General features: G+C 39.4%; 1 protein-coding gene across 1 annotated transcript in view; it reads left to right on the top strand.

Moving 5' to 3' along the window:
- LOC136394607 (cytochrome P450 1A4-like) overlaps positions 1-3,232 on the top strand; it is a 36,324-nt gene extending 33,092 nt beyond the window's left edge. The window contains exon 8 of the mRNA XM_066367988.1: positions 3,152-3,232. Within this exon, the coding sequence (XP_066224085.1) occupies positions 3,152-3,164 (13 nt within the window). The 3' untranslated portion in view covers positions 3,165-3,232. The remainder of the gene's footprint in view (positions 1-3,151) is intronic.
- Positions 3,233-12,694: the final 9,462 nt, after the last annotated feature.

Raw genomic sequence — 12,694 nt, 5'->3', positions numbered from 1 at the left:
GAGACCTGAGTTACTGCCCCTCCTCCCCACTTCTTGTTTTCAGCTGCATCTTCTTGCGCTGATTGGAGCTAGAGAGATGTGTTGAGATGGGCGACCCAGAACCACTTGTCTTGTGTTATGTGGAAGGATCAACCCCTTCTCTAGCTATGGTCGCCTTTAGCACTGGATGAGTCAGCTTCTCAGGTCCTCCCATGCATTCCTCTGCCAGTCACCATCTGTCTCTCTCTCCTCGCTTTCCTTTTAGAAGATAAGCCAGCCCTTTCAACACACCTCATTCCCAGGTCCATAGGCAAGTGGCTGTGAGCAATATTTACTACTCTTTTCCTTGCAATGAGAGCCCTTCTGGGCTCTCAGCCTCACACCCCCTTTGTTCCTGTAAGCAGGGGAAACTCACTGCTCCTCAGCGCTCCCTACCAGGCTCAGTGTGGCTTCTTCTTTGCTCCTTGGTTTTTGAGAGCTGTTCTTGTAGTCCAGAGTTGGTTTTTCACACTGATTGTTCCTAAATTAATTTGTAATCCAGTTTGGTGGTCTGAGCTGGGAGTCTGTGCATCTGCCTACTTCGCTACCATCTTCAGGTCTCCAATCTTGAGTTTTAACAGTGAAATTCTTTCAATCTTTTATTAAGAAAGTTTAAAATTCCTTTTTCGCTTGTTAGGTGATCTTGTGAATTCCAAAAGTGGACTTTATAAGAAATGATCCTTCAATAACTAGTCTCTAAGAAAAACAAAACATTTCCACACTTAATTTATAGGCATATTTGAGTTTATAATTTCATTTTGTTTATGGTATCTTTCTCCATGAGAATATATATAATCTTAAAATAGCCAAATATATCTAGTGTTTTCCTTTGTGGTTTTTGAGATTCCTGTCATAATTAGGAAAGTCCCACCCTAGATTTTTACAAATAGATTCCTACATTTTCTTTCAATATTTCTCATATATATGTATATAAAGGTAGAGCCTGACCAATGGTAGTATAGTGGATAAAGTGTTGACCTGATATGTTGAGATTGCTGGTTCAAAACCCTGTGCTTGCCTGATCAAGACACATACAAGAAGCAACTACTACAAATTGATGCTTCTCACTCCTTGTCCCCTCCTTTGTTCTCCCTAAAATCAGTAATAAAATCTAAATACATACATACATACATACATAAACAAATAAAGGTAGCGACCCAAACTTGTTTGGATAATCAACCATGTCAATACTTGATTAAATTAACCACTTTTTATCACTGTTAGATTAAAATCCCCTATGTCCTGACCTTTCTGTGAGTGCTCAACCATATATGACTATTATATTTATGTAGTTCTGAACCAATATGATACAGTATTTATTATAGTGACTTAATCGTTATCTTATTGTCCAGAAGTCTCCTACTTTGTCTACTTAATTGTTCTCATTCAATACTGATAATTTTTAAGCAATTCTTAGAGATTCATATACATCCAGAATCACTTCATATCTGTATTTCACTTAGATTTTGTAATTAAACTGTTATGACTAATACTACTCTTGCTATAGCTCTCAAATTTTTGTTTTGTCTTTACAATAAATGGGTATGTTTTTTTTCCACTTTAGTTTCAAATTACTATTATTAAGGTAGAGAAAAAGCTATTGATTTTTAGAAGGTGTCCAATTAAAGTTAATATTGGAATCTCTCAGGAGCTATTAGGAAGGAATACTCACTATTTCCCTTATTTCTATTGGATTTAAGTGGGTTTAGGTGGATTGTATTTTTTTTTCTTATCAAATAAGATGGGTATGGAAATTTGAATTTGACTCTCTTAGCTGATGCTGGGAATCTTCAGAAAAATGCCAGATTACACTCTGCTACTATTATGGGAAAAATAATTTAAATTCCGAATTGTACATGAAAGAGTGTGGAAATGTTATCAAAGATGTGTAAAATTAAACTGATATTGCTTCTTTAATGAGTTGAGTTTTAAGAGATAGTAATACAGTGAAAACTAAGGAGACTCTAAATGAAAAATTGTCAATAAAGTAACTCAGTTTGATGAAAGAATAATGCAGCATACCTCAATTGTCTTCTAATGCAAAATTTAGAAGTTCATTTGACAATCCCAATTTTATTCAAGAAAATTTTATTAAGTAAAAAAACATTAGCTATACTATCAATACCATAATTATGCCTTTTTACTTAAAGAAAACATTGCTTGCACTTCACTATGGTGTTTTGTGGTTTCTTTTATATCCATCTTGTTTATCCAGCTGACTTGTTTCTGCATTATTGGCTTTCTGACAAATAATTGCACAACTAGGATTTTGTTTGTGTTTCAGATTTAAAGTGACATTGAGGCCAATCAACAATTTTCAAATATTTGATTCTATTTGAGATTCTATTTAGGAGATGACTTTGCTTTCTGTTGACAAATGGTTGAGATTTAATAGAATTGAGACTGACCACTTATCACTCAGTTTTCAAACATAAATTTTTATTATTTGAAATACACACATTTATTCCTTCATTTCACTCCACATATGTTGAATTGGGTAGCACTATGGAACAGATATTTTTATAGACACAGTAGAAACATCATCAGATAAAGTAGCTAAAATCTTGCTCTCATAGAACTTAGATATATGTCCAGTGCTGGTAAGCAGAGTAAAGGAGGTCAGCAGGTAAAGTGGAAAGGGCTGAGGATGATCTTTCATATAATATTGAGGAAAGTTCCTTTGGAAAAGGTGACTTTTAGGCAGAGTTGTAATGAAGTAGTCACTAAATAAATATCCAAGGGAAGCAGATTCCAGTAAAGAAGGACCCTAAGACAAGAATATGCTAAGCATATTAAAGGAGTAGCAAGAATGCCAGAAGGACTGGTGTAGAATGAGGATCCAGAAGAGAAAGAGGACAGATGGTAGGGGGCTTGATCATGAGGGACATGACATTTGTTTCCAAAGATAGTCTGTTTGTATTTGAGAATAGACTGTAGAAGGGCAAGTGTTAAAGACTATTACACACTTGCACAATGGTAACTGAGAAATGACATTCAGTTTTTCAGTGCAAAGGTCATTAATGTTCTTGACAAAATCAGTGTGGGAAAAATAAATTTTGTGTTTCAAGAGATAATTATGCGTTTTTCTCTAGAACACTTTTCTGGTTTTATTGTTGTTGTTTTAAAATCCTAGGGAAAACCAGTGAAGTGGCTAATAAAAAACAGAAGAGAGATAATGGTGGTGGACCAGGGAGCTTTATGTAAGAAGTACTTAAACTCTGGTTATACTTTGAAAATAGATAAAGAAAAATTGCTAGATGAGGGTTTTTATCAGTCAAGGTTCCATCGGAAAAATTTGGCACATTAAATTAAAATAATTAGAGATGTTTTAAAAGATAATTATTTATACACATATGAGCAGGGTATAAGAAAACCCATAGGATAGTAAAATGCCCTGAAAAATGAACAGAAGATGTAGATATTCAAATTTGGAAGTGAAAGTTTAGTATACACAAATAAAAACCTCTGTTCAGTAGTTAAGACCAGACATTAACAAACTACCTAGCTCAAAGCTATCCCATAAGGACATAGACAAGGGGATCAATACTTTGACCTCATTTTTCTCCCTCCCACCAATCTTCAGCAAAGGCTACTGATTAACTGGAACCAACTGCAAGACAAAGGACAAAGAACATTGATTTAATTCCTACAGGTCAGCTTTTTCATTGTCATGAGTCAGGGCATAGAAGTTGAAGAATGGGCTTGGGGAACTCATGGAAGACATTCAGGGTGACTCTACAGCAGCAATTTTCAACCGATATGGCACAAAAAATTTTAAAACATGCAATACCTGACTATTTAGTCAGGGGCACTGAGCCTCTTTTCCCTTAGACTGTCAACTAAAAGAAATGACAACAGCCAACACAGCAATAGTCATCTGGTAGGAATGAATCAAAAGTATACCTCCCCTTTTTTTTCTTTCAGATTGGCAAAATATATATATTTTTGGATGTGCCACAGAATTTTAGTAATTAGTTTATGTGTGCCAGGAGATAAAAAAAGTTAAAAATTGCTGCTCTGCAGACTTGGCTTTAGTAAATAGAACTGCATGAAGCGTGTGTGTGTGTGTGTGTGTGTGTGTGTGTGTGTGTGTGTGTGTGTGTGTGTGTGTAAAAAGAGATAGATTGAAAGAAATAAAAATTTGTTTAGAATAACAAAATTTTAAAATGACAAATTGACATAGCTGTAAATTTGAAAATGTATCTCAGGAATACTCAGAAGTTAGAACTGAATATATTGATAGAATACTAGGAGTTTTAGATATATAATTAGTATTTAAACCTTTGAAATTAGATACAATCACCTAGGCAATAAGAATAGATGAAGGAGTTTTTTTAAATAATTAAGAGGAACCAGGAAAGGAGACAGTGAAGAAATTATTTTTTTAAAAAGGATTGAGTTATTAGTTGTATCAAAAGCTTTTAATAGTTGTAACATTAAACTTTACAGTGTAGAGGCCATTAATAACCTCGAAAAGACTAGTGTAAAAAAATTGTGTTTCAGTAGAAAACTGCATTTTCTGACCTTCTGGTTTATCAGATTTTAACCCAGTTCATTGTTTTTGAGCTATCTTGCAAGTCTTTGTAAATATAGGTAACTGATAGGTAAATTCTGACTTGTCTGGTAGTATTTAGTTGACATGTTCTATCTAGTTTGGTAATGACTTCATTGGCTGTGGAAAAACCAGTTTTATCTCCATTTGCAATTCATTTTGTAAACAAAAGTTCCACAGGACTCCTCTGAGGGTTGAAAGACAGTTTTATTCTAATATGATTTGCAAATCAGAGAATGAAACCTTTGGCATGAACTAAAGACATGCTCTAAGATGGGAAGAATAAAGCAAGGGTTTAAAGCCAAGAGTTGCAGATGGAGTTACTGATCAAGAAAATAGCTAGCTAAGGAAATAAGACCATAAACTTATATCATTTATTTTCTAATTGATGGGAGTAACTGGATTTGTATGGATCTGCTGACTCAGGAGTCAGAAATTGGGGTTGTGAAGTAAGAACAATGGTGGTTTCCATTTACTCATGGGTACCAGGTAGAGTCGCTGGTTATATCCAAGAGTTGGGTTCCAGGATGTAGTCAAGGGGTAGTGGGGAAAAGAGTAAAGAGGGACAAACATACATTCATGGAAAATTATTTGACTTTGGGTGATGGGCATACAACACAATCAACAGTTCAAATATTATGGAAATATTTACCTGAAACCTATGTACTCTTATTGATCAATGTCATTCCATTAAATTAAAATTCTAAATAAAATTTTTAAAAATTAAAAATAAATAATGAAAAAAAGATATGGTCAGCAAAGAAGGGGGGCTTACAGGGCAGGGGCCAATGCCTCAGTTTCCCTTGGAGTCTGCAAATTAAACTAGTAAAACAAGTTTTATAGTAAAATGGACAATCCAAAGAATGCAGTTCTTCAGGCAGACAGAGTCAGAGTTTAAACTGCATAATGGTCTAATCACTTGAGCAGGGTCAGAGACTAAATTGAAGAAGTTTCCCTATATTTGGTCACAAAATTACAATATTAGAACCCTCAATTTCAACATTCCTTTACTCCATAGAAATGTGTGCTGTTTTGACTTTTCCTTTGAACCACTTATAATGTTTCTTTGGTTCTCTCTGTTGCTAAACCTAAATTTAATACCTGAACTGTTTCTACTCTCCCCAAAACATAATTTTAATTAACCAAACTGGTATTTTCTGGTCAATCACCAGATTGGTAATCTGTCATGTGGGCCCTCTTCATCCTCCTCCCTGTCCCCAAACTCCTCCCCATAGAAACAAGAAGTGATCTGCATGGTAAAAAAAACCCTTGCCATCTTTTTCACCTTGAAAAAAAGATGCCCTGGTCTAAAAATAATCTTTTCTTGTGTTTTGTTTCATCCTTCTTCCTATAAAAACTTTTTGTATTGAAGAACCCCTTAGAGAACCCTTCTAGTTGCTAAAGTGGATGTGCCTGATTCATGAATCATGTAATAAAGTAATTAGATCCTCAAATATACTGGATTAAATTTTGTTTTTAACATCTCAGATTATATAAATATAACAAATTCTTTAACAAGTGTTCATTTTGTATCTGTATGAGAATCATGATTTTACTTTTTTTCTGAAAATTATCTTTTAATATTAGTTTTGTGAAGGGGTGTGGGCAAAAGACTGACTCAAATGTGTTTAATGAAAAACAGGGTTGGTCCTGGATGGCTGGCTTAGTGGTAGAGCATCAGCCCTGTGTGTGGAAGTCCCGGGTTTGATTCCCTGTCAGGGCACAGAGGAGAAGCCACCATCTGCTTCTCCACCACTACTCCTCTCCCTTCTCTTTATCTCTCTCTTTGCCTCCAGCAACCATGGCTCAGTTGGAGCAAGTTGGCTCCGGGTGCTGAGGATGGCTCCATAGTCTCACCTCTGGCTCTAAAATAGCTCAGTTGCTGAGGTATTTTAGCAATGGGCTGCTGAGAGCAACTGAGCAATAGCCCAGATGGGCAGAGCAATGCCTGGTAGGGGACTAGGCAGGTGGATCCAGGTCAGGGCTTATGTCGGAGTCTGTCTCTCTACCTCCCTACTTGTTACTTAATAAAAAGAAAAAGAGGCCCTGGCCGGTTGGCTCAGTGGTAGAGCATCGGCCTGGCGTGCGGAAGTCCCGGGTTCGATTCCCGGCCAGGGCACACAGGAGAAGCGCCCATCTGCTTCTCCACCCCTCCCCCTCTCCTTTCTCTCTGTCTCTCTCTTCCCCTCCCGCAGCCGAGGCTACACTGGAGCAAAGATGGCCCGGGCGCTGGGGATGGCTCCTCGGCCTCTGCCCCAGTCGCTAGAGTGGCTCTGGTTACAACAGAGCGACGCCCCGGAGGGGCAGAGCATCGCCCCCTGGTGGGCAGAGCATCGCCCCCTGGTGGGCGTGTCGGGTGGATCCCGGTCAGGCGCATGCGGGAGTCTGTCTGACTGTCTCTCCCCATTTCCGGCTTCAGAAAAATACAGAAAAAAAAAAAAAAGAAAAAGAAAAGCACATAGAAAAATGCCAATACAATTGAACAATCATCTGTTCAAAGCATGAGAAGGAAGTAGGGGCTTGTAATGGTAAGAAAGCAATCCAAAGTGCTAGACCTGTCCATGGGACAGGAAACAAAGTCTAGGACCCAAGCAGAGTGGGAGGTAAGACCCCAGATGCATTATGCTGGGATTCTGCCAAGGGCTAAGTCTCACAGGAAAGTATCTGCCATTCCATTTAAAAGGAGTTGGTGAAAGTACTTGCCTGTTTGGGTACAACTCTGGTTAAGGCAGAATGAAAGAAGAAAAAATTAACCACTGAGAATTTCGAACCACAAGTTACAGACACCTTGTTTGTGTAAGAAACTAAAATAAGGCAGGTTTGGAGAGAAAATAATGAACTAAAGGAGTAGCAGTATGACCCAAGATAAGTTCTTTTCTCAGTTCCTGTCAACTCCTTGTCACTCTAACACAGAAAGTTGCACATGCTAATTTTTCTATTTCCTAGCATAATTCAGCTATGAATGTGTTTTTCAATCCATATTATCAAAGCCCAAACATGGCTCTTTTGTTGCAGTACAGACAGCAGAAGTAGATTAAAGACAGTTGAGGTCCCGGGCTCAGAAGAAAATATTGGGCCCCTTAAAAAAAAAAGACAAAGAAAATAAAAATACATGCTAACCATATTTTTTAATAAATAAAAAATATTATGTACTATTAATGTTAAAATTGCAGATATGAAATCAAACTGATGTCATTAGAAAGACCTGTAAAGTTGGGGTTTTGCGGTGCCCTTCAGAAGTTGGGGCCCAGGGCATGCGCCCAGTGCGCCCACCGTTAAATCTGCCCCTGACAGACAGGCAGGTAACAAGAATGTGAAAATTCACAAATTCTACCCTTCTCTAATTCCCATCTCACAATAATTAGTTTGTTACATAATAATGATACTTACTAAAAATTTTTACTTTCTCATTTAATCCTCCAGTCCAGTGGTTTTCAACTATCTGTCCATGGACCAGTGTGTTGAAAACACTACTTTTGTCAATATGTCCCCAGGCGAAGACATTAAAAAAAAAAGTTGCTTTTATATCCTGTTCTCATTTCTTTATTTTTTTTTTGAATCAGACATTTTTTTCCTTTGTGTAGAGGAACAGTTAGTTACTGTATAGCCAGTGGCCACGGCCACTATCACAGCAGCCTGGCCCATGCAGGTTTGCATTGAATTCGGACAGTCAGTAAAGAAACAACGGAGCCAAAAACTGATGGGCCATCTTCTTTAATCCTAGTTTACACCCGGCGGGCAAGTAAAAACACACACTGGGCTCCAAAACCCACTCACATTCAGTGCTCACGAAGCTACTGACTTATCCGAGTTTCCTAGAATCAAAGGTTTCTAGCTCACCAGACTTATTTACCTCTGTTCCCCATCTCCTTCCTTCTCCCTGCACAAACTCTGAACTAACTGGCCTCTCACTCAACACTCCGCCATCTTGGCTGCTTCTCCTGGCCTCCTCCACGTGGCCTCCTTCTGCTCTCTGCTCTGCTCTCTCCTCTAATGATAATCTCAGGAACCAAGAGCTCAAGCTCCCGCTCTGCCCCTATTTTATAGTGTAGAAATCCAAACCTTTAATCCAATATACATGTTGGGCAGATAAAATGTATTATGCTCACTTTGTTAAAATAACGCTGCCCACGTGAGGCCGTCACCCAGGTGATATTAATGTGTGTTGAGAATCCTTGTAGCCTGGGGCTTGGTTTTGGGATTAAGCCTTTCCCACCCTTTTTTGATGTGGGGTGGTACAATCCAATCATGCCTCAGAGAAGTGACTTTGTATTAGAGACTTCCCTGTTTTGTATATTGGATTAAAGGTTTGGATTTCTACACTATAAAATGGGGGCAGAACGAGAGTTTGCGCTCTTGGTTCCTGGGATGATTAGCATGAGAGAGCAGAGGGAGCAGAGCAGAGAGCAGAAAGAGGCCATGTGGCCAGGAGAAGCAGCCAAGATGGTGGAGTGCTGAGTGAGATGCCAGTTTGTGTATTGTTTGTATCTGGGATAAGGAAGGAGATGGGGAACTGAGGAGAATAAGGCTGGTGAGCTAGAAACCTTTGATTCTAGGAAACTTGGATAAGTCAGTAGCTTTGTGAGCACTGAATGTGAGTGGGTTTTGGAGCCCAGTGTGTGTTTTTACTTGCCTGCCGGGTGCAAGCTAGGATTAAAGATGAAGGCCCATCAGTTCTTGGCTCCGTTGTTTCTTTACCGACTGTCCGAATCCAATGCGGACCTGCATGGACCGGGCTGCTCTGATGGTGGTAGCCTTGGCCTTTGCTGCTGGCTTTACAATACAAAATAGGGAAGTCTCTAATACAGTCACTTATCTGGGGCATAATGGGATTGCACCACCCCACATCAAAAAGGGTGGGAAAGGCTTAATCCCAAAACCAAGCCCCAGGCTCCAAGGATCCTGCCTGCCCACAGCCCGCCCCCAACACACATTAATATCACCTGGGCAACGGCCTGCATGTGGGCAGTGCCATCTTCAACAAAGTGAGCATAATATATTTTATCTGCCCAACAGTTACATTAATAATTCTTGGAGGGGAGGAGAGGATATGAGACTGAGAAGCTAAATTTGAACTATAAAATTTTAGTACATAATCTCTAAAAGAGTGTTTAGTTTTATAATACCATATTTTTCGCTCCATAAGATTCACTTGACCATAAGACTCACCTAGGGTTTTAAGGAGGAAAACAAGAAAAGAAATATTGTGTTAAAATATTAAATAAAATATATCACAATAATATTTCAACAATGTAAACTCAACAGCAGTATTAACAACCATTAGCACTGTTATTAACAAATGAGAAGACACTTTAATGTTCAAAACCCTTCTAGTTGTCTGGGAACACCAGGAACTCATCATTGCTAGTGTCAGAATTTAAGAAGCTCAGTTGCACACAATGACTAGTATTACTTTCTTTGCTATTTTCATATATGATACCATCTTCAGTGCCATCTAAGGCATTGCCACATTTTTTTATTCATTTTTATAGAGGAGGGAGAGAGAGAGAAAGAGCAAGAGCGAGAGCAGCAGGAAGGAGCAGGAAGCATCAACTCCCATATGTGCCTTGACCAGGCCAACCCAGGGTTTCAAACCAGTGACCTCAGTGTTCCAAGTCGACACTTTATCCACTGTGCCACCACAGGTCAGGCTAATGCCACATTTTTTGAATGACTTTACCACGGTTTCATTCTTCACTGACTGCCATGATGTTTCACCCGTTCACAAACTTGAATGATAGTGGGTCTCTTCATTCATCCAGTTGGTGTCAGATCATGATTACCAGCAGCCATCCATTTGTTCCAATCTTCTCACATAAAGATTTTAAACAGTTTGTTGATGGAAACATTGAGAGGTTGCAACGGCTGGTAAGACCCCCAGGAATTACAGCTAGATGAGTCTTCATTTCTTTAAAGTATTTTTTTGTGGTTTCGCTAATATGTGTTGTGGGTTAGATAAGTTTGCAAAAATGATGTATATGTTTGCTTGCTTATAGTTTGTATTGGGAGTGGGGGACAGGCTGTAAGCAGGCAGGGACCTTATAGCCTAAGGCTTAGTTTTAAGTCTAAGCTTTTCCTATTCTTTTAATACTAAGATCTTCCCAACACTAAGCTTTTCCCCACACCCTTGACTGTTGCAAGATGTGGGGTGGTGCACTCTTATAAGAAATCTCATTTATGCCTCAGATAAATGGCTTTGTATCAGAGACTTCCTTATTTATATACTGGCTTAAAGGCTTTAATTTCTACACTATAAAATAAGGGAGACCAGGGGCTTTCTCTCTGTTCCTGAAATTAGCATTGCAGAGGAGAAGCAGCCAAGATGGTGGAGTGCTGAAGGAGAAGCTGTTTTGTGCAGAGTTTGTGCAGAAAGAAGGAGATGGTGAATAGAGGTGAATAAGGCTGGTAAGGTAGAAATCTTTGATTCTAGGAATACTTGGATAAGTCAGTGGCTTTGGGAGCCCTGAATGAAAAGGGAAGTGTTTTCCCACTGTGTGTATATCTTGCCCACCAGGTGCAAGCTAGGATTAAAGGTAATGGCACACCAGTTCTTGGCTCTGTTGTTTCATTACCATCTGTTCGAATCAAATGTGAACCTGCATGAGCCCGGCAGCTGTGATGGTGGCCTTACAATGCTCTAAACTAGTCAAGCACTAATAGGGCAGCAGTGATGTCAGCACCTCACACAGAGCTCCACCACTGCAGCACGCCTCTTATGTCTCTCCTCAATGATGCCAGATAAATGCACCCACCAACATCACTCGCCTTCCCTCCTACACTGCATGGAACTGTGGAAACTGGAACCAGGAGATCACTCAGCAGATGCTGGGTTTCTGCACCCGTTGTGGTGGGTATGATTACACTCCCGCTGGTGCTCATTCTACTTATGTTTACCAGCTCAGGACCCCTGCAATAGCTAAAAAAATGAACATTTGCTCCATAAGACTCACGGACATTTTCCCCTCCATTTTTGGGGGTAAAAAAGTGTGTTTTATGGAGCAAAAAATACAGTAAACTTGAATGTTTCTCTTATCTTCAATTCCATGATAATTCAATCTGAATCAGTTTACCTCCTTTCTCACACAAATGATTTTATGAACAAAACGGCATTCTGGGAAAGTCCTTTGGGCTTGCTTCCACTCAGTTACCTCTGAGATGCCTTATTTTGGCTCATAAGGATTACAAAAATCTAAGAGCCTAGGGTTTCTGTGATGGAGGAAGCTGTAGGTTTCAACTGGAATTTCCAGATCTCCCTTTCCATTCCCAATTCCTGGAGGATGCCTCCCCTCCCTCCCCCTCTTTTCCACACGGTATATATCTCCTTTTTCCCTTCAGGCATAGCTCCTTCCCGGAGGACCGGGAAAACAATTACCATTTCTGTCCCACAGCAAGAACCTCCTATGAGGCCAGAGAGTGTAAAGGGGAAACTGGAGAAAAGTACATCAAGAACAAAACATAAATTAATATTCAGTCCATCAGGCTGTTTTACAACTTTTTTTTTTTTAACAGAGACAGAGAGAGAGTCAGAGAGAGGGATAGATAGGGACAGACAGGAACGGAGAGAGATAAGAAGCATCAATCATCAGTTTTTTGTTGCAACACCTTAGTTGTTCATTGATTGCTTTCTCATATGTGCCTTGACCGTGGGCCTTTAGCAGACCGAGTAACCCCTTGCTCAAGCCAGCAACCTTGGGTCCAAGCTGGTGAGCTTTTTGCTCAAACCAGATGAGCCCATGCTCAAGCTGGTGACCTCGGGGTCTCAAACCTGGGTCCTTCTGCATCCCAGTCTGATGCTCTATCCACTGCACCACCACCTGGTCAGGCTGTCTTACAACTTTTATAGGAGTACCCTACCCTCATTACCTGAAATGCCTGAAAAAGGAAGGTAAGGTCCATACTAACGTACCATCAGATTTGTGGTGACTGAGGAGTAACTTTATAATCTTATTATTGTACAATCACAGTTTTTATTCCTGAAATCTGAAACCAGAAAGAGGAGGGAAACTCATATTACAAATGTCACCACATATTTATTTTTAAATTTTGTTGTTCTATACATGTAGATGCTTCATGTTCTCTGGGAATCTCTAAACCCTTGACCCTAGCTGTGGCCTTCAGAACAGA

This window comes from Saccopteryx leptura, chromosome 2 (genome assembly GCF_036850995.1).
Source record: "Saccopteryx leptura isolate mSacLep1 chromosome 2, mSacLep1_pri_phased_curated, whole genome shotgun sequence".
In the NCBI taxonomy this organism is placed as follows: domain Eukaryota; kingdom Metazoa; phylum Chordata; class Mammalia; order Chiroptera; family Emballonuridae; genus Saccopteryx; species Saccopteryx leptura.
Note: the sequence above shows the minus strand (reverse complement) of the source record. Positions and strands in the feature narration are given on the sequence as shown.